At 41.2% G+C, this 25,060-nt stretch overlaps 1 protein-coding gene across 2 annotated transcripts; it reads right to left on the bottom strand.

Moving 5' to 3' along the window:
- Positions 1 to 1,190: 1,190 nt before the first annotated feature.
- On the bottom strand, positions 1,191 to 23,654 carry LONRF3 (LON peptidase N-terminal domain and ring finger 3). 2 transcript variants are annotated; one of them, XM_038164708.1, is made up of 12 exons: positions 22,956 to 23,577; positions 21,598 to 21,716; positions 20,925 to 21,047; positions 18,598 to 18,753; positions 16,992 to 17,235; positions 16,229 to 16,319; positions 12,933 to 13,047; positions 12,407 to 12,528; positions 11,572 to 11,730; positions 10,409 to 10,571; positions 9,475 to 9,624; positions 1,191 to 8,456 (listed from the first exon to the last, which is right to left on the bottom strand). In XM_038164708.1, the coding sequence occupies exons 1-12, from the start codon at positions 23,575 to 23,577 to the stop codon at positions 8,298 to 8,300; spliced, it is 2,223 nt and encodes a 740-aa protein (XP_038020636.1). In that variant the 3' UTR covers positions 1,191 to 8,297. The 2 variants fall into 2 exon arrangements, with proteins under 2 accessions (XP_038020636.1, XP_038020638.1); XM_038164710.1 differs by lacking the exon at positions 18,598 to 18,753 and having other exon boundaries at positions 22,956 to 23,654.
- Positions 23,655 to 25,060: the final 1,406 nt, after the last annotated feature.

The raw sequence follows: 25,060 nt of genomic DNA, 5'->3' as shown, positions 1-25,060 counted from the left end.
TAACTAATATCCCTGAACCTGATGGGAGTTAGTTGCTGGTTATGTCATAATTTGTGCCCTTGGGCTATGGTCCTAGCTTTCCAAACCTCGGAAAATCGTAGTGTGGAAACACAATTTCCTTCCTCTCTTCTTTCCTCTGTCAAAAGTTAGGTAAGAATTCTCCACCAATTATGTTTATTAGAAGTAATCCAGCAACACATGCATAGAAGGAGGAGAGAGAATGGGGCAAACTGAGGGATTTCTTAAAGTAGGAAATGTTGCTGGATGATGGAGAAAGTAAAAAGATGAGATGAGTGATAAAGCCAGTTACAGTGAGCCAGGAGAAAAAGTGGAGCAGCATGCTGCAATGTCCCTAGTATCATCTGTGGGAAAGAGAGAACCGGTAGAATCTGCTTTTGGAATACAAGCAGATGTATTTTTCTTTTGGGATGTTGAGCTGCCATTCTTCAAAGTTCTGACGCATCCGGTTCTATTTCGGTTTGATGACTCCTAACGAGACACGTTAGGCGGCTGCTGCTCAGAAGCCAGCATTTAAAAACACTGTTTTTCTGTTCCACTCTTTCTGGCAAAAAGCTCGTTATTCAAGTACTTGCTCTAACCTTTAGTTACCCTGGTTGCATAACTGGAAAGCAGCATCCCACCATGCACTTCTGTGACCCAGTTGTGCCTTTCCAGTAGTGACTTTATGAGTTATGAAAGGTGTGTCTGCCACATTGCTACAGAAGCATTTACTCTACTGACCCTGATTTCCTAAATATTATATAGTCATTGTTCACTAAGGAGTAAAAACAATGTAAAAGCATGTGAAAAAAACCCTAATTCTGCTATGCTGAAAATCCCTGTGTTATGTTCTTTAGCCTTGATAGTGTTTGGACTTCTCATTGATAAAAAAAATACTTGTAGAACCAATTTTAAAATCATTAATGCTTCAGTAATCTTTCAAAATGAATTTTAGATGGTACATTCAGTACTAATAGTCACAGTACAAATCATTGACTCATCCAAGGAAGAGCCTGAATAACAATTGCTTTGTTGAACTGATTTGCAGTCTAAATTGTGATGTGCAGCTTTCACATTTTCTAGACTGTCTACAGACTTGATAAAATCCTTCCACGTTATCGTATCATCTATTACCCTGTATTCTACTCATGATAAAACCTCCCTGTGGATGAGAATGAATTTCTAATGTCTCATAGAGAAAACTGTTTATTGCTAGCATGACTTTTACAAAATCTTTCTGTAGCTCATAGAAAACACAAAAGAGACATGTGCTTGTTTTTTTTGCCATCACATAATACAGCATAAGTCAGTTATATAAAAGTCCCTTACATAAATAGCTTAATTCTACTTTCATTTATATGGAATTATAAATCAAGAACAGATCTACTGAAACAAAAGACGTTACACCAGCATAAAACAGGTATTGACAGCATGTGCATACTTGCATTATATAGATTCTTCCAGCCAGTGATTTTTGGGCTTTAGCTGCTTGAAAATCATGCTGTCCTGAGAAGTATTTAGTATGTGGCAGCTGAAGGCTGGTCCTCATAGCAAAGCTTGTCCTTTCCATCAGTTTTCTAGTAGCCTCTGTATATTTTTGGTATCAATATACAATTTATCTGTGTAGTTAAAATATAACATTACTCTTGTCTAGTAAGCATGATGTAACCAGTTCTTCTGTTGTGAAGGTTTTAGAGAACTTAATATTAGTGACTGATGATAAAAAGCTGTTTGAAAATCAGGAAGACTTTTAAAAACCCAATAGTTTATACTACAATAGTTTAGTGAAGCAGTTTCTAGTCTTCTTTCATCTGTACATGTGGCCAACAGGCTGAGAGATGGCATTCCTTACCTTATCCTTGACTGGGAGTGGTATGGAGCAAAGACCAGGCAATCTATGGCTCCTACAGTAAAGAACTGTTGAAATTAAGAAGTCAGCACCTCTTTTGAAGATAGAAACTGTTGCCATTATCCCTTTCACTCAGTCACACAGAGAACCAAGGCACATTAAAAGAAGTTCCAGGATTTTGTGGCATCTCATTTACAGAATAAAAAACATGTTACTGACAGCATTTTGAAGCTGGGGCAGGTCACAGCCAGGAGCTGTCCCATGTCCCAGTATGGCAGAGGGTCCTGATCCCATGCACAGCAAAGTCAGCACAGGGTCCGGTGTCAGGGAACTGGGGAGCAGAGGTTTTCCTGTAACTGCTTTACAGGATAGAAATCATCCAAAATTGCTAATGATCATTTTAATATGAAGAATTATGTAAGCCTGGATGACTTTAGCATATTTCAAATACCATTTGAATCAATCTGTGTAGGTACAGTTATAAAACGAGGACACAGTGAGAAAGTAGTTGGGAAATATTTTGCTATCCTATATTTGGGTTAAATTCTTTTTCATTTTGCATCTCAACCCCTTTTCTATAACCACTCTTCAAGCTTTCAAAATTAAAGTTATGACTTAAAAACAATGGTTTAAATCAACATGTTCCCAAGAAAAGGTCCAGTTTTGATTATTTACTATTTCCTGATGAAAATGCACTTCAACGAAAACTTCCTCTGATCAGACACAAATATATTTTGTAATAGATAACAGAGACCTTGACATACTGAGTTGTAGGCTCAGCATAGGCCTTAGCCTGTGCCCTGGATTCTAAAGTAAATGCAGAGCTGAACAAGCTTACATAAGAGGCCAGCAAGGCAACCTCTGACCCCAGCAGTGGCTGGGGCTTAGGCAGCAAGTCACAAGCATGCTACAACCTGCTCAAATGACAAGGCAAAGGAAGCAGCCCATACATATGTAACTTGAAAAAAAATTCAAATCTTCATATTTTTTGTAGAATAAGCTCTCAGTATTAGGTTTATGAATAAAGGCGTTCTCTGGCTTTCTCTGTGAAGGTGAGTTTGATAGCCCTGTGGAACTTCTGGTCACCACTGAGAACGGTCCTTTCATCACCACACAGACACAGCTTAAATGTGGCTGGGATGCACTCCTGCCTCAGACAGTACATGAAAAGGGAGCCTGGACATAGGTTTAAACCCCAGCAAGCTGTACAGCAAATGGTAATGCAGCAGAGGAACCAAAGGCCACAGCAGGGCAGGGCAGGGCAGTGAGCCAGGCCTCCTTCAGCTCCCATCCTGTCCACTTTACCACAGCAACAAAGGAAGAGAGGAGGGGAAATAAAACCAAGCCAAACCCCCCCCCAAAACCAGCAGCACCTGCTGTCATCTTTCACAACATCTGAGGTTTGAACAACTTCATTTCTATGGTTTGGCTTCTTGACTTCAAGTGTTGTTGTGTGACTGCAGGACAGAGGAGTTTTCTTTGTTCCTTTATCTAAAAGACCTGCAAAAAGCAGCTCCCCTGTACTATTTGTTTGTCTCTGTAGTTGTCATGCAAGCCAAAGAGTAAAGAAGACAAAAATTTTAATTAGGAAACAACTCTCCACACAGACTTTGTTGGTACAACATAGTTATAAGTACATCTACAAACACATACAGGTTCTTTGGACTATGATTTTTTTAAAATATATTTTATATGACAATGCAAACAAATCTGGAAAAAAACAAATTACTTCAAACTTATGTAGAGGTAGCTGAACAGTATTCTGTCCAGTGATATGAGAGTATAACTTAAGTTTCATTTCAAGTTCATTACAGTGCACAAAAGGATGTTTTACAAACAAATGGAATATACAAGTCCACAAAACATTTTATTTAAAATGGCTTGATAGATATATTTCTGGCACTCTTGTAACCACATAGCTTGATGGAATTAAGTTGGACAAGTATATGGTTCCAAATTAAGACATCTTGCACAGATAGTCTTTTGCTCCTCATTTTCATCCCGTTCCTTATCAGGGAATTATAGAAGCTATTACATTGTTTTTGCTACACTTCTGCTCTGTAAACCTTTGTTCTGCAAACTGAATGTAAAGATTAAAAGCTGCATATGTTTTATATTTATAAAATATATGGCTATGACTATTAAAAAGCTCAAGAATGGCAATAACAGAATACAGGCACTTCTATGTGAGGGTTACTTTAGACCTTATGAAAATCCAACATCAGTAAGCACTTCACATGATACCTGGATGAGAGTAAGTCAATGTAATAGTTCAGGTTTTTGTTATCCACCATTTTAATCCTGTCTAAGCAGATTAGTTTCTTTCTTCTTTCAGACAATATTTATTTAGCAAAGTGTTTCAAGAGAGTGACTTTGCTCAAACTACCATTTTGCTATTGCCATAAGACTTTCAGTGAATTACTGGGCTTTGGAAATAAACCCCAGCTCCTAAATTCCATGCTGAACTAGTTATAGTTTCAGTTGTGAATTAAATCAGAACTATGCAGGGGTTGAAAAGAGGGATTGTGTTCATCTGATGTAGGACTTGGGGGAAATGGGGAGCACTAAGTGCATACAGGTCCATGGGGTTTTTACGCACAAAAACCCTATAGTTAATTTTCACTTTCTTTTTAAATAAGTGTTTGTGAACATGTTCTTCATTCCTAAACATTGCATTAAAATACAACTCCTGTCATTGATTTAAACACCAGTAAAACTTCAGCACCAAGTAGAAATTAAAAAGAAAAATTTTCACAATGAGAACAATCAGCCACTGGAGTAATCTTCCCAAGAAGTGTTGGATTTCCCAACATTGGACACTTGTAAGATTTGGCTGGACAGCCTGCTGGACCACCTTGTCTAGACCATGCTTTTGCCAAGAAAAGTTGGACCAGCTGATCCTTGAGGTCCCTTCCAACACAGGATTCTAGGATTCTGTGAAAAGACCATCTAAACCAGAACTCAACTCTATGAAGCTCTTTCTCTACAGCACAGATTAACACAGACCTGCTACATCCAAACCCACATTTTTTTTTAGATTAAAACAATCTTTGGATTAATAAATCCACAGTTGAGGTGTTCTGTCAGTGAGCAGTCATGCAGTTCAGAAGGACGGGCGAGCCACAGTCTGGTATCACTTATTGCTACATTGTCATGGAAGACAGCAGCACTTAAAAGTACTTACAGAAAAAAGCAAGAGGAACTTTTACAGCTAACACCACAATGTCACTTAAGACTTAGCATAAAGGCCTATTCACACCATTTTCTCATTTCATTATTAAAACTACTGAACTACTGCCTAAGCAGCCTGTGCATTACCTATGCCCCCACAACGATTAATCAATACTTCTGACCACACAGGAAATGCAAGTTTGAATCATGATTTGGTTTTGTTGGGTTTTTTGTTTTTAGCAGATGAGCAAGACTGGTTATAAAACTGGGTTTGGTGTCTAGAAAAATGTGAGCACAGCTTAAATAAAATATTCCCCCAATTAGTACTTTATCTGATCAATGTTTCTATAATTAAACTGAAGGTATTTTTAAATCTGTTCAGCTGTTTATTCATGCCTGTGATAAATGTTGCATTTACATCCTTGTACTTATTTATGCAATTGAAAAAATCAGCGGTAGTGTGGCAAACCTAGATTTTTTTTATTTTAAACATCATTACTGAAACTTTACCATCTCAACATAATGAAGGCTAAGGGTACTCCTTGTCCAATTTTACCTGGACAGGTTTGTGTTCTCTAGCATGTATCTTTCTCAGTATGGGTTTTCATTTCTGATGGAATTTGCAGACTTTAGCCATTAATCTAGGACGTGTGGCCACAGAGCAGCCCCAGCAAGAATGCTACTGTACCTGTACAGATGGAATTTTGATTTGTTGTGCATGCAGATCACCTGTTTGCATTACATGCAGTAGGTCCAGTGTTTCCAGGCTGCAACAAATGCACTGGGTGCTCACGATGCAGGGCATGTACACAAGTCTCTGCTTGGAAATTCTGGCAGCTTTACTCAAGGCTAACAGAAAAGACAATATTCATCTTTAAAATCAAGGATTCTTTCCATGACATCTTTTCTAAAACAACAAAATAGGCAGAATGAGATGTAGAAGACACAGCGTGCAGGATAAAAAAAATAATTACATCAGTGAGAAAACAGTTGAAATTAGGTATTTAGGCTCCTTTTCTCACAGATAAGAGTAACAAAAGTGGAAGCTTTTTTCCTGTGGGAGCAATGAGACACTTAAGCTCTGCAACAGTACATAATGGTTTGTGGAAGAATTGCATTTAATGCATCTTCACTTCCAAACAAGTAGAAACCACTTTGTTGACTTATGAACACAAAATGCCATAGCAGGTGTCAGCCAGCATCACTTGGTACTGTTCAGAAGATGTAGGTGTTTTTATACATTGTTTACAGCATGCCAAATACCACTCATGGAGGAAGTGCAGCAATCCAGCAGTATGGAAGGAAGTTACAGCATTTCCAAAGTAGCCCAATGCAAACAGGATACAGATTCCATGTGCACCACAAGGGTGAAACATGTTTGTCTTCCATTTGTTTCTTTGGTACCCTTATAAAAAATTTCAACAGAATTTAACAAAAGGGGAACAAAGGTAGCTTTATGGAAACTACTTTTAACAAAAAATATTTCTGATGAGATAATGGAAAAACATGCAGAAAAATTACATTAAATCCTACTGCATTTTTTTTTTCATAAAGGCATGAAATGGCAGTGCTATTCTGCATTAGAAAAACCGAAAGAAATTTATAGCATTCCATAACATTCTCACTTCATTCTAGTTCTTGCCATTGAAATGGAAAACAGTAGCTCAGAATAAAGGCCCACTTTTGCTCACATTGAAATCAGTGAAAGTCAAAATCAGATGGAGGTAAGAGCAGTCCCAGAAAGTGGTACACTGTAAGCAACAAAAGCAGCAAAACAAGTATATGAACTGTTGATTAAAAAAAAAAATCAAAACCAAGATACTTCCTGTTCTCATTTCTGCCCTATTTTTACCTGCTTTATAGCTAGAAGTAATCATGCTAAAATTCACTTGCCTTCCTTGGGAGATAACTATTATTAGCAACACTACCCAATCTCTTAAGAGAAAAGCAATGGCTGGGTAGAGATTTGAAGCTAACAGAAACCTGAAGATTGGGGTGAAATAAATAGCATTTATTACAACATATTCCTTCTTATGTGACACAAACTACCCTCTGAGTCCTACAGTTCAAAATAACTCCCCCCTCCCCCTCCCATACACACACTCCAAAGCCAAATCCCACCAAACAGTTAAAAGAAATAAAACTCAACAGCAACAAGAGTTGATGGGAAAAAAAAAATCTATGCATTAACCTACAATGAAAGGACACCAGTACTTCCAGTTTTCTCTAGGATAAGCCACTTTCCATATATTGCAGCTCTTTCTTCGCAGTTGTTTGTAGCCATTGTCCATTTTTGCAAGAAAGAGTTCAGATATAAATTCAACTTCAAGTTACTCTGTTCTGTGAAATATTAGGGGTTAGATCCTTCTGTCAACCACTATGGTCAATTCCCACTGACATCAACCATCAGTACTTGAATTCACCCAAGCACATAAACACATGCTTAAGCAGGTGCTTGACTGTTTGGTTGTATCAGGAACCTCTCCACAAGCATAGGATGAACCTTCAACAGCTGTGCTTGAATTAACTCAGACAATCTGTGTATTCAAAGACTTCAAGGCAGGATGTTTTGGGGGCATTCTTAAGCTACAGCAGAACTGGGGATGAGTAAAAAAAACATTCAAAGTATTTGAACACAAATAACTGAAAAATTATCGAAGCAGTTGCTTGTGCACTGCAAGAATCATCATTTTTGTCCCCAGTCATAAATACAGGGTAAAAACACTATAAATAGAGCAGCTCACTTTCCTTTAGTGAATGAACACATAAATAATATACATTTTGAAACAAAAAAATCATAGTGCAAAAATAAATTATCAAACAGAAGTTGTGAACATTATTTTACACAATGCTATATAAAACCTGAACCATTTGAATAAAAGACTTTGCAGTTCACTGAAATAACGCATAAACCTTAATATTTCTGCTTCACATTAAACTGCACAGTTTATCCTTTATCCACTAAAAAATAAAAATAAAATAAATTAAAAAAACCCTTAAGATTTTTAAAAGGTTTATGGCAAACAAGATCACTTTTTGTTCTATCACATTTGTTATTAATTTAGCAGTGCAGTGATTGAATACTCGTCTCAGTTCCAAATGGAAACCACTGAAGTATCCATAAACATCCCCTGCTCTTTAGAAGTCATTCTCTTTGAAACTCGGGTTTGAAACATCCCGACACTCCCATCTGTAAGACATTATTGCAGTTAGCTGAAGTGACAAGGGGCAGGCTGCAGCCAGGGCCCGCGGGAGCCTCCCAGCGCCGCTCTCACCGTCACCGCGCCCTGGCGCGCGACATGAAGGTCAGCACGCGCCTGATGCCGTTCAGGCGGTCCCTGAGCGACTTCATGGCCAGGAAGGGCAGCTGAGCTCTGTTCTCCAGGGGAAGCACAGCCAGGACCCACCAGCACCAGGCTGGCCCATTGGGGTTAGCCTGCAGTCGGGGGGAAAAAAGTGAATTAGAAGTCACGTTCCTATAGGACACGAAATAACACGGCGCGCACGCACTGCCGTTCTCAAGGTAAAAAAGGACTATTTAATTTCTGACTCTAACATTCATAGATTTCTAAAAGTCACAGTGGATTGGAGGGTGACAGTGCCACCTCTCCAACAACACTGGACAAATGAACAATCTATCAAATTTCTCTTCTTCCATAAAAGAATGCAAAACAATAAGTTATTTACATAAAGTGTGTGAAAAAGTTCACTACAAGAATGTAAATGTCAGAAGGCTTAGAAAATCTTAAAAAATCAAAACAACGAAGTCAGGATTCATACAGCTGGTAAGGTGCTGGTTTGGAGGATTTAACTCTGAAAACACAGTTGGTGATAGCAATGTAGCAAGTAGATTATTTCACTGCCAGCCTAATGGCTTGTGATTACTGGCTGGCCTGAAACAGGTTACAAACAAGTGGCACCTTTACTAAAAATAGAATGTTAAAATAGGATGCATTTCTATTACTAGCAACAATTTATAGGCTGGGCCTTCTGGATTTTTTAAAATCTGTTTTCTTCCTATGTTATTACTGGCCCAGATCTTTGGGATTCCTTCTCCATACTTTATGACACTACCTCGTATTTAGCTCTTGTTATATTCTGTTATTTTAGGACCCCACCATTTGCAGTCCTTTAGCAAAAGTAACAAGTTTCTAGTTGCCTATTTACTCTCAGTCATTTAACTGGGGAAGTAGAGCAGGCAAAAAGGCAGTTCAGTCTCCTGGGATCAATGCAGTGAGATAAACAGTCTGAGAAAGTTATCAACATAAAATATGAACTTTTTCTTTGCAACTGTGCTACCACTGGTGTGTGGCAACAGAATTTAGAGGCTCAGCTTACGGGGGGTAAATGCAGAGTATTCATATTTTCATCTTAAAACACAATGCCTGCCAGCTTATCGGATATCCCTGCTATTTCTGTCCCTGAAAGTTACATAAGCCACTGATTGTGGATACCTGTGGGTCAGGATCCTTAGCTGGCATTGGACCAAAATGACTGAGAATTCGACTTTTGAGTGCTTGCTTGAGGGAGTTAAACCACGTATAGGCCTGATCATAGACAGAGTCATGGAGAACAAGTAATGCAGCATACTCTTGTCCTTGCACCTGGAATGAGAAATGAGAGGGGGAAGGTTACTGTTAGTTCAGTCTGCATGTTGGGGAAGGCATAGGATTTTCAGGATTGGGTAAGGGAAAGAAAAAAAAAGCATGCCAAAAGAGTTCTGGAATAAATAGTGACAACTCATTTGGTGTTTCCCCTTCTGAAGACCCTACACTATCCAAATTCTTCACATTGCCTGTATTCTAAACCAGAAATATCTATTTGTGGAATTTGCAGTTTCTGGATTTTTTTCGTATGAAAAAACCTTTACACAAATATCACACAAAACCAGAAAAAAGACTGTGCAAAGCTTTTAAAAAAAACCAAACAATCAGCAGAGCCTCAGAGTAGACATTTTATCTTCCCATTACATACCAAAAGCTCTTAAGAATTAATGCAAGCAATTTTGAAGGTTATGGTGGACCCAATCCTGCTGCTTCTTACCTGAACAGGGATTTTTAAATTGGCTCTCATACAAATGGTGTAGGGTTCCCCCTCCACCCTCTTATAAACTGCAGTAATTCTGTCTAGAAGAGCAGTAAGATCTCATCCTGGGTTCACTTAGTCTGGTCCTCTGATAAATACCTCCAGGAAACACTCTTCAGTACACAGGCAGTGTGTGTGCATGCTTGTGCTAACTAGAACGTGTCCCACCTTAACCATGAGCAGTTATTAAATACCACAATTTTGTTTTATCAGAAACATCTACCAAAAAAAGAACTCCCTAAAAACATACATGCTTAGAATTTCACATGTAATAAGGTTTAAATGAAATATTTCTGAATTTACCTTTTGATCCTCAATGTACTCAATATCTGCTGTATTATACCCATCACGCTGGCTGTGCTGGATCACCTTAAATCTCCTCTTGCCAATGCTGTCGACAACAGAGCGACCATCAGCAAAGAATTCAACATTTCTTATCTCCAGAATGCAGCCATAATCTGCAAACCTATTGAAATCAGAACAAAAGCAAGTAAACAAATCTTATTCTCTCCACCCTGAGTTCCACAGAGCCGCCATACAGCCAGTCCCTGCCACAAAGGTATTTACCAATGTCAGCTCATTTCTATTGTTCACAGCACTGACCTGCTGTAGTTCAAATTTTCCACAATTGTTTGCAAAACTATCAGGAAGATTCAGACTGTCTAATCTGATTAATGCTAACTGGATGTTTTGGAATACAGGAAACATCTTATGAAACAGAAAGATACACAGATCAGAAGCAAACTTTCTTCATAATCCTAATATGTTCAGTCAGTTTGTAGAGAAGGACAAGTGTAATTCAGAACATTAGCATAATGGAAGGACTAGGAAATCTATAAAGAAGAAAGTTGTTGCATAATTTCAGCAGATTTTACTTTGCAGGTGGGTATTTTCTGCAAACCATACTTTTCACAGAGTATACATACCCAGTAAGTTTATAAGCATAAAAAGAAGGAAGAAAAGCTAAACAGAGAGTCAAACATTGAAGTCAAATAACCTAAAACTGACTGTAAATGGCTCAATGTAAATGCTCAGCCCATCCTTATGAAGTCCTGTTATACCTCTGCAGCCTCCAGTATAAATATATAAAGGATATAAACATATCCTATAATTTAAGGAGATTTAGCCCAAGAACACACCTTGATTTCTTGTGCCAAAACAGTCAGCAGATTTAAAAGCAGGATAAAAACACACTTTTTTTCACGTATTACAGGAGGTCTGCAGCTCAGTCACACGTGACACACATTCAGTTCTGAGTGTTTTGAGAGAACAGACCATTATATTAGTCAAATCCAAGTGCTCAAGAGAAAAATGTCTGTCTCATCAATGTCTTTAACCTGCATGATCAGGAAGAAACTTTCCCTGCTGGAAAACTCCCACAGAGATTACAGCCATGGACCTTTCTGCACCTCTCCACTGGCTCGAGACTAGGTGGGTAGCCCACATGGTCCAAGCTCTTCACTCACCCCTTGACAGGGTCGCTGATGCACATCCCAAACTGTTTGGTGCCAGTCTCCATGCACCTGCGGATCATCAGCCGGTAGCACGGCTCGAAGATGTGCAAAGGACATGGCACTGTAGGATAGGCCATGGTGCACACAAATATGGGAACATTCTTATTTAGGCTGTAAGAAGGAAAGGAAAAGTCAGATATGGCATTTTACCAAACTATGACACGTAAGGCTCATATTCTTTAAGATTATGATATCTTTAAATAGAAATTATGGCATCTTTAGAATAAAATTCTTAATGGAATAAAGAAAGCTAAAATTATTGGTAAAAGCTTAATTTCATTCTTAATGGAATAGTAAAAGCTAAAATTATTTTCCCTTTAACTGACTAAATACTCTAGAAAACTATATACAACTTAATAGCAGGTTTTTCATTAAGCTTTCTGGATTTGCTTGTGAAAGCATTATTGGATCTCTAGTATTGTTTTTATTTATTTTATTTCCCTTAATCCCACTTCTTCCCGATCCAGTACATTCCAAACCCCATCCTGTCAGACTACTTCTCATTCTGTGCCTTTTATAGAAGTCCACTGAAAGCAGACACATTGCTCTGTACTTTGTTTATAAAGCAACTTCTGGATTTCTTCTACTTCTCTTCATTCTTTTGCACAGTGTCTAGTTTTTATGCTCACTCAAGCACAGTTTCCCCTGGACCCTGTTCTCTGAAATCACATGGTACAGAGAAAGAAGCTCCATCAGCATCTCAGCTCATGTTCCACAGCAGCCAGAGCCACTCACAGCCAACAGCAGCAGAATTGGAGATGGGATTTTACATAAATGGATTACATACTTGGAAAGCTCTGCTATTTCCTCTTCATAAATCTTTCTCCTTTCAGTGAGTTCTTCTGGAAGATATCTGGCTATTAGCTCTTCCATTAGCACTGTTTTACAGTATTTCCTCATAGCCAAGCACTGCAGTAAGAACACACACAAACAGTTAGAGAGAACATCCAGCACTTCACAGAGTATGGTGCCTGTGCAAAGGGCATCACCCCATTTTCTGATGTCTGTGAGTCTATCATCTGTCAAACTTGCCACTGAAGAGTTGTTTTTTTAACTATTCCCTGTGTTACAGACATTCTCTTAGGAAATCTGGAAAGCAAAAAATCACCTACAGATTTTCTAAGTACAGGCCTGTTCCTAAGGTTTGAACAGAGGCTAGCCATGCTTGGCAACTCACTGGAGCATTTTAAAAGCCACCTTCTTCCTGAGTTATGTAATATTTCTTTTGTGTTGGGAAATATCAAGGCTGTCTGAAGGTGAAGTGGTTCCTATCACTTCCACTTGAACTTATGCTGAAAAAACCCAGGTATTACCTCTGAGAGCCCTTCCTTGCACAGGGGACATTTTGGGTTGTGATCCAGGCATCTCTCCAGACATTTGAGACAGAAGGTGTGTCCACAAGGTGTAGTGACAGGTTCATAGAAGAGCCTGGATTGGAAAATCCAAGAGCAAAAAGACAACAATATCGTGTACTAAAGTAAAAGAAAAAAGTTGCTACCAAAATAGCTGAATTTATTCACTAACTTAACTACTGACTACTACAGGGATAAAGTCGCTTCTTGCTTTTAATTTCTCCAACCAACTTGTGTTTTATTCAGCCTACAGACTTTGTTATTGCCACCAAACATGAAAGGCAGCCCATGAACTCTGACTTCAGTGAATGTGAGGGACAATATTGTCACAAACTTCCAACAATCCAGCATTTAACTCTCCTCTGTGTGAGCAATAAACAGACCCAGAAGTTGGACCATCTGACTCCAGTAATGAAATTGAGCAATACTTCCACAACTATTACTGAAATTTTGTGATTACTTGTATGTGTGGAGCTAAGCACAAAATACCTGTTTGCTGTAATAGCCCACATGAGCAATTACAATAAACTGGGACTTGGCATGATTCTATTATTGCCAGCTCTAATGGGTATTTTTTTTTTTAAATAGAGTTTTTAACCTTCAAGGGACTGCTTTTCTGGAAAATGAGTGACAGAAGGTTAATGTTTTATCTGGAAGAATATTTAAATACATTAAGGCCAGGTATTCAAAGTATCATGGTACCTATTCTTTACCCATTTCAAGGACCCCTATAACACTTATTTTCATGTAAAGATTTTTACCTTATTATGATTACATAATACTGCAAAGTCATGTTTCCTTGTCAATAAGGTCCTTAAGGAGATGTAAATAATACTGAAGTTTGTTTTTTTTTAAACAGAAACAACTCAAATCTAGAAACCAAATTGTCTGGAATATACTGTATTTTATAATATATTGTCTGAACATTTTAAGGTCTTAAATACTAGTCTCATTATAATTTAAGTGAATTAATTTTTCATAAAAGTATTAGTTTATCAAAACAGTACATTATGTTCTGGTAAACGTGGAAATTAAAATACGTAAACTCATGTTTATTAGCATCATTGACAAGATGAGTGTATTTAAGAATGCAATTGGCTTTTAACAAGACTGCTATAGAGAGCTCATTAAATGTCATTAGTTACTAAAAACATTGACATTTAAGCAATGGAACATATGAAATAGTATCTAAAATGCCACACCTATCTTATTGCAAGTTGATGGTGTAATTGAAAACACTTGTTAACTGTTTCATGAGCAGAAACCTCACTTAAACGATGTGAAACACTGAATTCTACCCTGTGTTCCAGTAAGCACTGCATTGCATATGTAATTATTTGTAGGGACTGACCTCACCTGAGACGTAGCATAAAGACAAGATACTCCTCTTAAGATTCCTGAGCCTGCCCTAGCTCCAAGAAAACCCAGCAGCAGCCTTTCCTAACAACTCTAAGAGGATCTGGACAAGCTCCATGACTTGCAGAAAGAAATACTACACACCAAGACTTGTCATGACATTATTTTGAGCTACTGTAACTACTAACATAATTTTGAAGCTGCTGCAGAATAATGCTCCTTCTTTTCTCACTAGTACCTTGCTTTGACTACTTGGTATTTTCTGCTTGCTGCTGGAGCAAAGGTAGATCAATAACATTTTTGCCACTCCATCAGACAAACAGGTTAATAACAGCTCCTGCAGTTAATTGTGAGCAGGTCAGTAGGTTACTAGGTAATTAGTCCAAAGCATTCAGGAACCAAACCCCCAAACGCTTCTGAAGAACATGGCAGGAAGTAATTATAATGGGTCTGCATAAATAACCAGAAAGATCTTAGGAGAGATTTCCTGAGCACAAGCCCTTCTTGTGCAGTGATGTTACAAAGCCAACATCCTTCTGAAGGCAAAGCCTGCATTTGGGACTACAATTCCAGGCACAGCACCTATATCATCCTCCATTCTATAAGGGAAACAGTAATCCTTAGGCAAATTCCTTCACAAATATATTGTAGTCTGGCTGTTTCTGATTTAACATAGAGGATGAGAAAGTAGGATTAAATAATTTTATTTAAAACATCTGAAAAAGGCTTTGTGGACATAATGATAAACAAGCAGAATCACTAAACCATCTAAGACTCATTGTGTGGCTTTCTGTTAGAGGAAAGTTTTGCTCTTTGCACTATTGTTTTGACAGCTGCACAAACTTCTGGAACATATTTTAGCTGTAGACAGGCAGAGGGAGAGGGGGCAGATCTGCTTTATTCCAAGCAGAAGCAAATCAGACAATACAGCAGTTGGTCCTCAAAGCTTTCAGTTTGTCTGAAACAAACTGAAGCCTCCTCCTCTGCATACAAACAACAAAATCCAGATTTCTCAAAACACAAGCCTTCAGAAGTAAATCCCTAAAGAGGCTATCTGCTATTTAAGAACTTTAAAATGTTGTGCAAAGCCAATCCCAACATGAATTATTGATAAATCTGGGTAATCAAAAAAACTAAACAACCTATACAACACCCACTGCAAGTGAAACACCTTCCCAATATTTCTAAGTCACTAAAACCCCCCCCACATAATGTATTTGCCAAAGTGAAAATATTTTGTACAAAACAAGTAGTAAAATAGATGCAGTTGACAACTCCTACTTGTTTTACCAAGCCATTGCTGTTCCCAAGAATAACTGCTGTTTTATTAACAACAATTTTCTTTACTGGAAGAAGAAATCTCCAAGCAAATGGAGTGACTGCCTCAGTAAAGTGAGGAACACATCTCTTAAGCAAGAGTTAAAACATACTCTTGCTTACTCACAAGATCCTCCTATTGCAATAGCAGCAACACAATACTTCACGTGCAAACTCAGAATATTCACTGGATGTGGGCTCTTTAAGTATTTTGTTGTTTTCTGACAAACAGCTCCACAAATTCCCAGGTGACAACTGTGGGTTTGTGCACTGTGTCAGTGGCTGGGTGGGTGTCAGTGCTGAGAGCAAATCTTTCAGATAACTTCACTAAGAAGCTTAAGCCCAGGTGACTTTGTGTGCCCTTTCCAGAGCAATCACTAGCCCAGAGAAGATCAGAGTCCCCATTCATCAGCAGTGCTCAGAACCAAAGGTCTAGAAATGCATCACTGGAGTAACAATCCCAATAAAAGCTAATTTCATGTCACAGGCAAAATAAGTACCAAGTAAGCTAGAAATTCTCTAGGCCATAAAAGGGAGGGAGATACAGCTGGAGAGCTATAGATATCTGTGAGAAAAGAACACACCTCATACACAGGGAGCAGTCCAAATCTGATGGATCCACAACTTCAAATGGAATATGTTGTCCAGTACTATTTTCCCTAATATCAACAATGTCTATCAATAAGAAAAAAAAAAATCAATTGAACAGAACCATGCAAGCACAATGCCATCTCATATATTTACACCAGCATCTGATATTTAAATGTGTGCTGTATATACTTGCAACTTAGTGAACCATGAAGCACCATTGCAGTAATTTCTAGGCAAAGCTTCAAATTCAGCCTTGGCACAAATCAGCACATCTCCCCTTAATTTTGGTCACATTATACCCACTTACAGAGGGATCAATCTGGCCTTGCATTGGTAATCAAAGTCAAAACACTTTGTTAGTGCTGAAAGTCTAAAGTGAGACCAATTCTTCTCTCATACCATTGTAAATACATCCCACAGCATGAAAACAAGGCCAGATACCAAGAACAAATACAGGTTGTACTTTCAAACTTTTAAAATTATTGTAGAAAGTGCTGAGACCATGTGCAACACTGATGTTCTTTAAAAGATGCAGAGCTCTGCTAAGAAAAGCACGTGACCCAACCTTCTTTGCCCCCATTTAGACTTTTTTTTCCTCTCTACACACAGTAAAGCTTCCACAACATTCATGCCTTGATTAGGCAAAAGAGAAATATCAAAGGCAAAGTGGAATTTGGTCCCACTTTGTCTGAATCTTACAGAAGAAAAGATTCCATGGGTGGCCTGCCACGGAACCTGTCCTATAATTAAACCTACCTTTCTTCATCAGTTTGCAGGGCACCTCAGCATTTCGCATCTCCTCTGAGCAGCACTTCCTTTTCAGGAGGCTGCATTTCTCAGAGAGGAGAAAAGTAGACTCTGGCATGGAGGTGAATTTGTTCTCCTCCTCTGAGCAGTCCTTTTTGCTCTCTGTAATTTGTATAGATTTCCTCAAACTACCAGCAGTAGTTACATTTGGTTCCTCTTGAATGGAAAAACCCTTTTTCTGTTCCACATTGACCTGTGTGAAGAGAGGACTGACATTGGACCAATCTTCCAACAACTTGGTAAGGAAAAAACTCAACCTGTCAAAAATCTTTAATATTATAGATCACCAGGAAGGACTTTGAGGGTCAAGAAGCAAGAGTTTGAGAATTGCTAATCCTAATTTAAAAAAAAAACTTAAACTCCAAAAAGCAAGCAACCAACAAACTTGATTTCCCCTCCCCACCATTGAGGGGTTTTAGCCCTTTTGTGTGGCTTTAAAGCTCAAGGTTGTGAAACTGGATTCAGGCAGAAATGTGGCTAGATCTCATGTTAAATATATTGTTATCACTGAACCTATGGGAAAATGCATATTGTTTACATCATGGTGATGATATCAACCAACAGAAAAACCAAAACAATTCAGTTCATTTAAAGGAAGAAGAAAATTTATAAGAGAGAAAATGCCCAGAGCTTCCTCTTGCAAGGCAGATTCCTTTCTCAGAGGATAAACCATTCAGGGTTTATGCTGCTATGGCCACAGGACATCCTGAGCAGCCACTGCACAGGACATCACCTGTCAGCTTGTAACATCACCTCCCTGGATGAACCCCAAACCAGACACTGTGGATTGTGATGTGTAACATGCAGGAAGATGAGTGAGCTGTCCCTTGAATGGCTTTGTGAAAGTCATGCAAAAGGGTTTCTTGTCAGAATATCCTAACAGCCTTTCCAGGGGCAATGTCACTGATTGTTTCTTATCAGTCTCCACAAGGCAGCTCAAAACCTCCACCTCTGTAAGGACTAGCCAAGTTTTCTCCTAAATATACAACGTATGCAAACCCCATTCCAAAGTTCAGGTCTCAGGGAAGCAGAAGTGATCCTTACAAACCTATGAATGTAAACTTCTGCAGCCCTTTACACAACTACAGCTGCAAAACCAAAGTTATGAAGTAGCTAATAGAACTTATGTAGCTCTACAATAACCTCTATGTATTGTACAGACTGAGTATAGAATGACTTGATTGCTGGCATCACCAGCTGTAGCTCAAGTTGAAGCTCTAGATTTTAGCATTTCACAGCTTTTGAGGGTATCTAAATGCAATTTACAGAGGCCCCTTTCTACTACCAACTACTTGAAAGACCTAAAGACTATTACAGGAGTAGAACCCTCTCAATTCTGACATAAAATTTATCAGAACAGAGGACTTCTGTTAAAGAAAAAAAGTCAAATAAGGAGACTTCAGTAAGTTACACTGTTTTGTAGGTTCTGAAACTCAGTAAAAATTTGAGAAAATGTATCCTCCTATCTATCAGAGGCAAAAAGGAGAGAAGGCTTCCCAATGTGAACACAAAACACACAACAAATTAAGAACCACACATCAGACTTGATCTTTACCTTGAGCAACCTTTGTAGGTTATGGCTGGTGCCTCCAGATCCCACTGAATTTAGGAGATTCCCCTTTAATCTAGAGTGATGTGACAACAGCTGCAGGATATCGGGTAAGTGTTCCTGAGCATTTCCCGGGATGAGTGAAAACAAACTAAGTAGAAGCTGTGATATAAAACAGAACACTTCACTGCTTAGTTCCTTCCTTGCAACCTCTACATGAAAAAGCAAGTAAGGGAATAGCTGAAAGAAGCATCCAGGATTTTGTTAAAACCATTTAAAGAGCCCCTTAAACTAGGGTAGGAACAAAAAGTGCAAGAGCTAATGCAATACAGGCCAAACAGACAGCAAGAAACATTTTCAGAGTTAAACAAGCCCACAGAGTTATTAACCATTCTCTGTGATGTGACACACACACACACACACACGCCTTTGTCCTCTTTGTCCTGCAGTTCAGGGCTCACCAGAAATTGCTAATATCTTTCTTAAATGTTTTTGGGTCATTGTTTTGGTTTGGGTTTTTTTGCTGCACATCATCTTTCAGTGGAGTTTACTAGTACAGGAAGCACTCATCTCACAGGCTTAATCCAAGATCAGTTGGGTAAATGTGTCTGATATTGTAAACTGTAGCTATTTTTAATTCACCTATGTGAGAATACAAAAAAGGTAGGCAGTAGAAAAATGGCATTTTTTTCATTTTCTATAAGAAAATAAGTGAATCTGTTTCAAGTAGCAGCTTGAAGCCTCTTGTACAGCATAGATTATCAGATGAATATTTAAGGAAAGAAACAGACCTGAATAGAAGATTCACACTTCAAAAACTAATTTCAACATACTACTGAGGTGATCCTGCTGATGCCTGAGGAAGCCACATGACAGCTGAGACTTCTATTTAAAGCCAAAAAGGATTTCACAGGATCACACTATGTCCAAACTAACACAGGCAGACAGTTAATACAAGCAGAACTGCACCCAAAGAATTTGGTAAAACATAGTGTGTCACTGTTATGTGACCAGCCTTGGAAATGACCCAGTAAAATATTGCATCATGGATGAACTCTGTGTCTGATGAGTGCACAAGTAATTCTTTCAGTCACAAGAAGCCTAGTTTTTCTCAGAACCCCACTGCTCAGAAATTAAATGTCTTGGAAACGGCTATTTGGAGTCAGAATTTAGAAGCATATCTGTTTGTTTCTGGTCTTTTTGCTCTAGTGCACAGAGAGTCTTCCAGCATGACTGTGAGCACAAATCATGACATAATGACAATGAAAGACTGCATGGAACCCACTGGGGAAAAAAAGCAAACAAAACCCTCAAACATCAGTGACAAAAAATCCTCAGAGGCTGAAATCTCAACCATCTATAAAATGAGACAGAAATTTGATTTCACTACAACCATTCAGGTTATACTCTGTTACCTTTGTGAACAGAGTTTTACTGTAAGAATTCGACTGTGCTTAGAAAGCTTTATGCACTACAGGACATAGAAACCCTAATGTTCCCATCCCACCAGTGACTGAGAATGGCATAAACACACTACCATAAAGGAAAATGAAACTATTATATTTTTATTGCCATAAGTAATCACTGCAACACTGAGCCTTTTAACTAAGACAACAACAAAACAAATTATCAAATGTCAAAACACTGATTTACAGGACATCAGAGATTGGAGGGGTGGGCAAAACAGCAGAATTCACAAAAGCCATATAAAAATTCACACACATTGTAGGCTGCAACTGAAAAAAGTCTCACTGCAGATCCATTTTTTTGCTTATTTAGCATCAATTATTAGCAACCCTAAAAATTATTTTAAAACTGCTCTTGCTTTGTTGACTGCTTCCTCTTTCACACTTCCTGCACACACTGACACAGGGGCAGCATGACTGGCAGTAGGAAGAAAGCTGCTGCTCCCAAGTGGAGTTTGATGAGTGCTGCGTGTTGTGTTCTGTGACTGGCCCGATACATCATTCAATAGCTACTCCCCCTCTTCTGCACTCCAGCATTGGGAAGAGATTGCCAGGCTAGGAATCAATTAGAAATTTGAGAATCACAATAGTCAGTGGGTGGCAATTATTAACAATTCAGTTTTTCTTCAAATTTTTTGATGCTAGCACTGTAACTGTTTCTACTGAATGGCTGCTGAGTATATTTTCTTGCTACCTTCCTATCTTCAGAGCAGCAATACACGACTCAAATGTGAACAACAGTCTGGATTTGTATCTCCATCTAGCTCTCTGCAGTAACGAGAGAGAGGAAAGGAAAAAAATTGTATCCTCCTTTATGAGAGGCTCCTGAAAACAACTGTGCAGATCCAGATGATTTAGGGAACTCACCTTTTGTGCCTCAGACTTGGCTGTCTTGTTCCCAGTATCTAGAGCAAGGCAGAATAGAAACTCCCTTAAAGCTTCTTCTGTTTTCCCCAGATTAGCTAATGCTTGTCCTTTCCTTAGGTGACCCTGCAAGGAAACACATCCACAGCTGCAGCTTTTGTCAAGAGAACACGCAATAAAACCGCAGTGCAAGTACAAAAGGTCTTTCTGAAGAAGGAAAAGTTAGACAGGAAAAATCACTAGAACCATGTCTTAACACCTAGACACCACCAGTGCCTGGGGTTCTAAACAGTCCTGAAAACTACAAACATAAACAGGATATTCTTCCACTCGTGTAAGTATGATTCTCACAGCACCTGAGCCCAACTGATATTGGAAACATCTACTTCCCTTACATTCACCTTCTAAAATGGTCATTTTGTCCTTAGCATTCAATTTTTAGAGAGTTCACAAAATTGATATTCATCCAAGTCAAGAATAAGAGCCATAGCTCATTCTCCAGAACTAGCACTCTCTTCACCCTAGGAAGCTCAATGATGGTTAAATGTCTGTAAATTGCAGGAACCCAAGAAGTTACAGGACTTAAAGCCTCCCTCAGATTCCACTGTCTGACCATTCTAACCATTTCAGGACACTATCAAGGTTTTAAAAAAGTACATCTGGAGTCAGAACTTACTTTCAACCAGTATGGCTGGAGCCTGCACGCTGTTTCTGCATCGTGCAACGCATCTTCACAAGCTTTCAAAGTGGAGTTAATCTGGGACCGGTTGCTATATAGTAAGTGGTCATTTGGAGCTGTAAGAAATAGAATAGGTAAAAAGAAATTAATTACATAAGCTTTAATCATTAATTTTAATTTTTTTAAAAATACACATTGGTGCTTCCAGGTTTTACAAAACCACAAAACATCCAGTTTTTAAATAACTATGTTCTAAATTAAATCTGGAAACCTCTTTGGGCAACTCCAGACAAAATGCCAGCTATGTCTTATATAACTGCAGAGAACATTGCATAAATAAATGCTGAGACACTCACACAATAAATTACCAGCACTGACTGAGGATCAGATGGTTGGTAGAGACACAAAGGAGACACTGAAGACAGCAGGAGAGATGCTGTCATACTGTAGGGAGGAGTTTCAAAATTGGTAGCATCAAAGTTTTTAAGTGATAAGTTAGGGTCTTTTCATGCCAGAGCTCAAAACACAGAAAAATAAGGGACAGCATGAAGACTCAAGTAGCGTTACAGTGATCACCGAGTTACACCCACTGCAGCATCGAGACACAGCGTGTGCTGGGGGAAGGCTGGGCACTTTTCTTGGGAACATCTTCATTTAAGTGAAACGCTTGCCTATAATACCTTGTCTTTAACTTCTACTTAGCACTTGCAGCGTGAGTCACTTTTCCTCAGGAAAAACTGCACGAAAAGGACCGCATCAAAAGTTCTCCCTGCGCAGCCCCGCAGGCGCTTCCCGGCGCTGGGGAGGGAGCGCGGGGCCGGGCGGGCCGGGGGTGCGGACACGCCCGCCGCCCGGTCCCGCATCCCCGGCGCTGCCGCGGCGCTCGGTGCGAGCGGCTGCTCCGCGCACGGGGGTGCTCGGCGGGGATCCCCCGCGCCCGGAGCCCTTCCCGGGGCGCGGCGGGATGCCCAGGGCGCGGCGCTCCGCTCCCCCCCGGCTCCGCCGGTTACACAACGGCGCCGGCCGGGGGGAGCCCAGCCGGACCGCAGGCTCGGGCTTACGCAACCGCTGCTCTCCTGACCCAGTTTCACCGCGGGCCGAAGAGCCGAGACCCCTTCCCGGGGCTCCCCTCCAGGGCCCTCCGGACACTCGCCCCAGGGCCCGGCCCGGGGAGCCGGCGGCGAGCGGGAGCGCGTGCCCGGCACACTCCCGGACACCGGCGTATCCCCGGCCGAGCCCAGGGCTCGGTGGGACGAGAGGCGCCGGACAGGCCGCCGGCGAGCCCCGGCCGGCGGAAAGTTCTCTCTGCCCCGGCGCGGAGCCGGGAACCAGCATCGGGGAGAGGGAGCCCTTACCTAGGCTGACCGCTTCGTTGTACTTCTGCAGGGCGGCTTGGAGCTTCTTCTCCTTGTAGAGGAGGTTCCCTTCGTGCCGAAGCTGCGAAGCCTTCACTTGGCAGGGGAACCACTTGGTCAGCAGGTTGCTGAGGATGACATTGACCCGCAGGAGCTGCCCGGCCGCCGCGCCGCCCGCCTCCTTGCACAGGACGCAGCGGGGCTCGGGCGCCCGGTCCCTCTCCAGGCACTTTTTGCAGAACGTGTGTCCGCAAGGCAAGGAAACGGGCTCGAAGAGGAAGCCCTGGCATTTGCGGCACCTGAAGACGTCCCACTCGCGGGGTGCCGCGGGCTGCCCGGCGGCGGGCAGTCCCTCTTTGATCCGGACGCTCTGCGCCAGGCACTCCACCAGCTTCTCCAGCTGCTCGGCGCGCAGCTGCTGGTGGCGGGACGCCAGCTGGTACAGCGGCAGCGCCTCGTGCAGCCGCCCGCCGAAGGCCAGCGCGTCCGCCCGCCCGAGCAGCACCTGCCACTCGGGCCCCAGGCCGCCGCCGGGCGCCTCCAAGTTCTGCGCCTGCAGAGCCCCGGCCGCCAGCTGCAGCACCAGCTGGGGCTCGGGGCGCGGCGGCAGGTGCGAGCCCATGGCGGCGGCTCTAGCGCGGCGGGCGGCGCGGGACGCCGGGAGGCGCGGGCGCGGCGCGGCGCCGCCGGCCCATGGTGCTGCTGCCGCCCCGCGCCGGGAGCGCCCCGCGCCGCCGCCGCCGCTTATATAAACCCGGGCACGTGACGGCGGCGGCGGCGCTCATTGGGCAGCGCCCGCAGGTTGTTACAAAACCAGGCGGTTTTGTAACGCGCCGGGCCCGGCCCGCACCGGGAGGGGCCGCTCCGCTCCGGCCCCGGTGCTCGCCCCCACCCCGGGAGGGCTCCTCCGCCCCCTCGGACATCCCGTCCTGCGGCGCTTCCCCCGGCGCGGGGGCTTTGAGCCGTGCGGAGAGCCGGGGCTGTGGAGCGCTGCCCACCGGGCGCGGAGTTCGCTTTGGCCCGCTGGTCCGCACGGGCGCCTCGGTGAGACACGGAATTCGCTCCAGGGTTCGGTGTCTTGGTACCTCTGGTAATGCGAAAGGAACATCGGCTCCGAGTGATTTTGAAAAGCGAGAGTGCCATTTCCTGCTAGAACTGGAATCGCGAAGCTTTGTAACTACACAGTTAATCATTCTCTGTAAGGGAATCTACGGAGTAGTGAAGCTATTTTAATGTCAGGTACTCCTGGTTTTAGAACAACTAAGGAAAACATTGTTGTGTTTATTTAGTTTTGCAGCGTGGCATGTCGCACAGCTCTACCTGTCCGTGCCAGATTCCGGATGAAAAGCACATGCCTCCTGATGTGTCTTTGTTTTATTTAAGAGCAGCTCTGTTGACCGTTTCAATCTGCATGTTCCCACCAATTCTTGTTAGATGAGACAGTTGCACTAGTTGTGTAACTGTCTGTGCTAAATGTAGTCTAGGGAGAAAATCACCTGTGCTACTACAGAAAAGAAGCTGTTCCAAAAGAAGTTGTGTAATGCTTTTTGTTTGCAGCTTTATGCATATTTACAGTTACCAGAAATGTCCACGTTATGTATACGTACACTTACGCTCTAAAAATATAGAGCGCTTTTCACACTGTCTTAAAATCCACTGCAGAATTTGAAATTTCTGATGATGTCCTATTACTGATATGATCAGCCTCCTCACGAAGCTCAAGATGAAGGAATTAATTTCCATTTTCTTACTTGCAGAAGTGTCTGGACTCCCAAGTTTAGACTGCATGAGCTAAGCAGGTATTAAGGGACCAGCCCTGCCTGTGGAGCCTGAATGGACAGGAGAAAAGATGAAAGAAAGGAGAGGCAACCTGAGTTTTGCAAGACCTTGTTTAGGGAGGATACTTGAGAAAATTCAGATTACCTTAGATTTAAAGAGAAAAATTAGTTTAAAGCTGCTTAAAATCAGGATTTTAACTTTTAATGATACACACCAATTCTGTGATGTTTGTGTCCATATGTAGGCAATATTATGCTTATACAGAAAATCAGATCTGTACCTGGGAACAGAAGCCAGCCATCAGACCCTTCAATTGTCTTTTGGTT

The sequence above is a fragment of the Motacilla alba genome, chromosome 4A (genome assembly GCF_015832195.1).
Source record: "Motacilla alba alba isolate MOTALB_02 chromosome 4A, Motacilla_alba_V1.0_pri, whole genome shotgun sequence".
Taxonomy (NCBI): Eukaryota; Metazoa; Chordata; class Aves; order Passeriformes; family Motacillidae; genus Motacilla; species Motacilla alba.
Note: the sequence above shows the minus strand (reverse complement) of the source record. Positions and strands in the feature narration are given on the sequence as shown.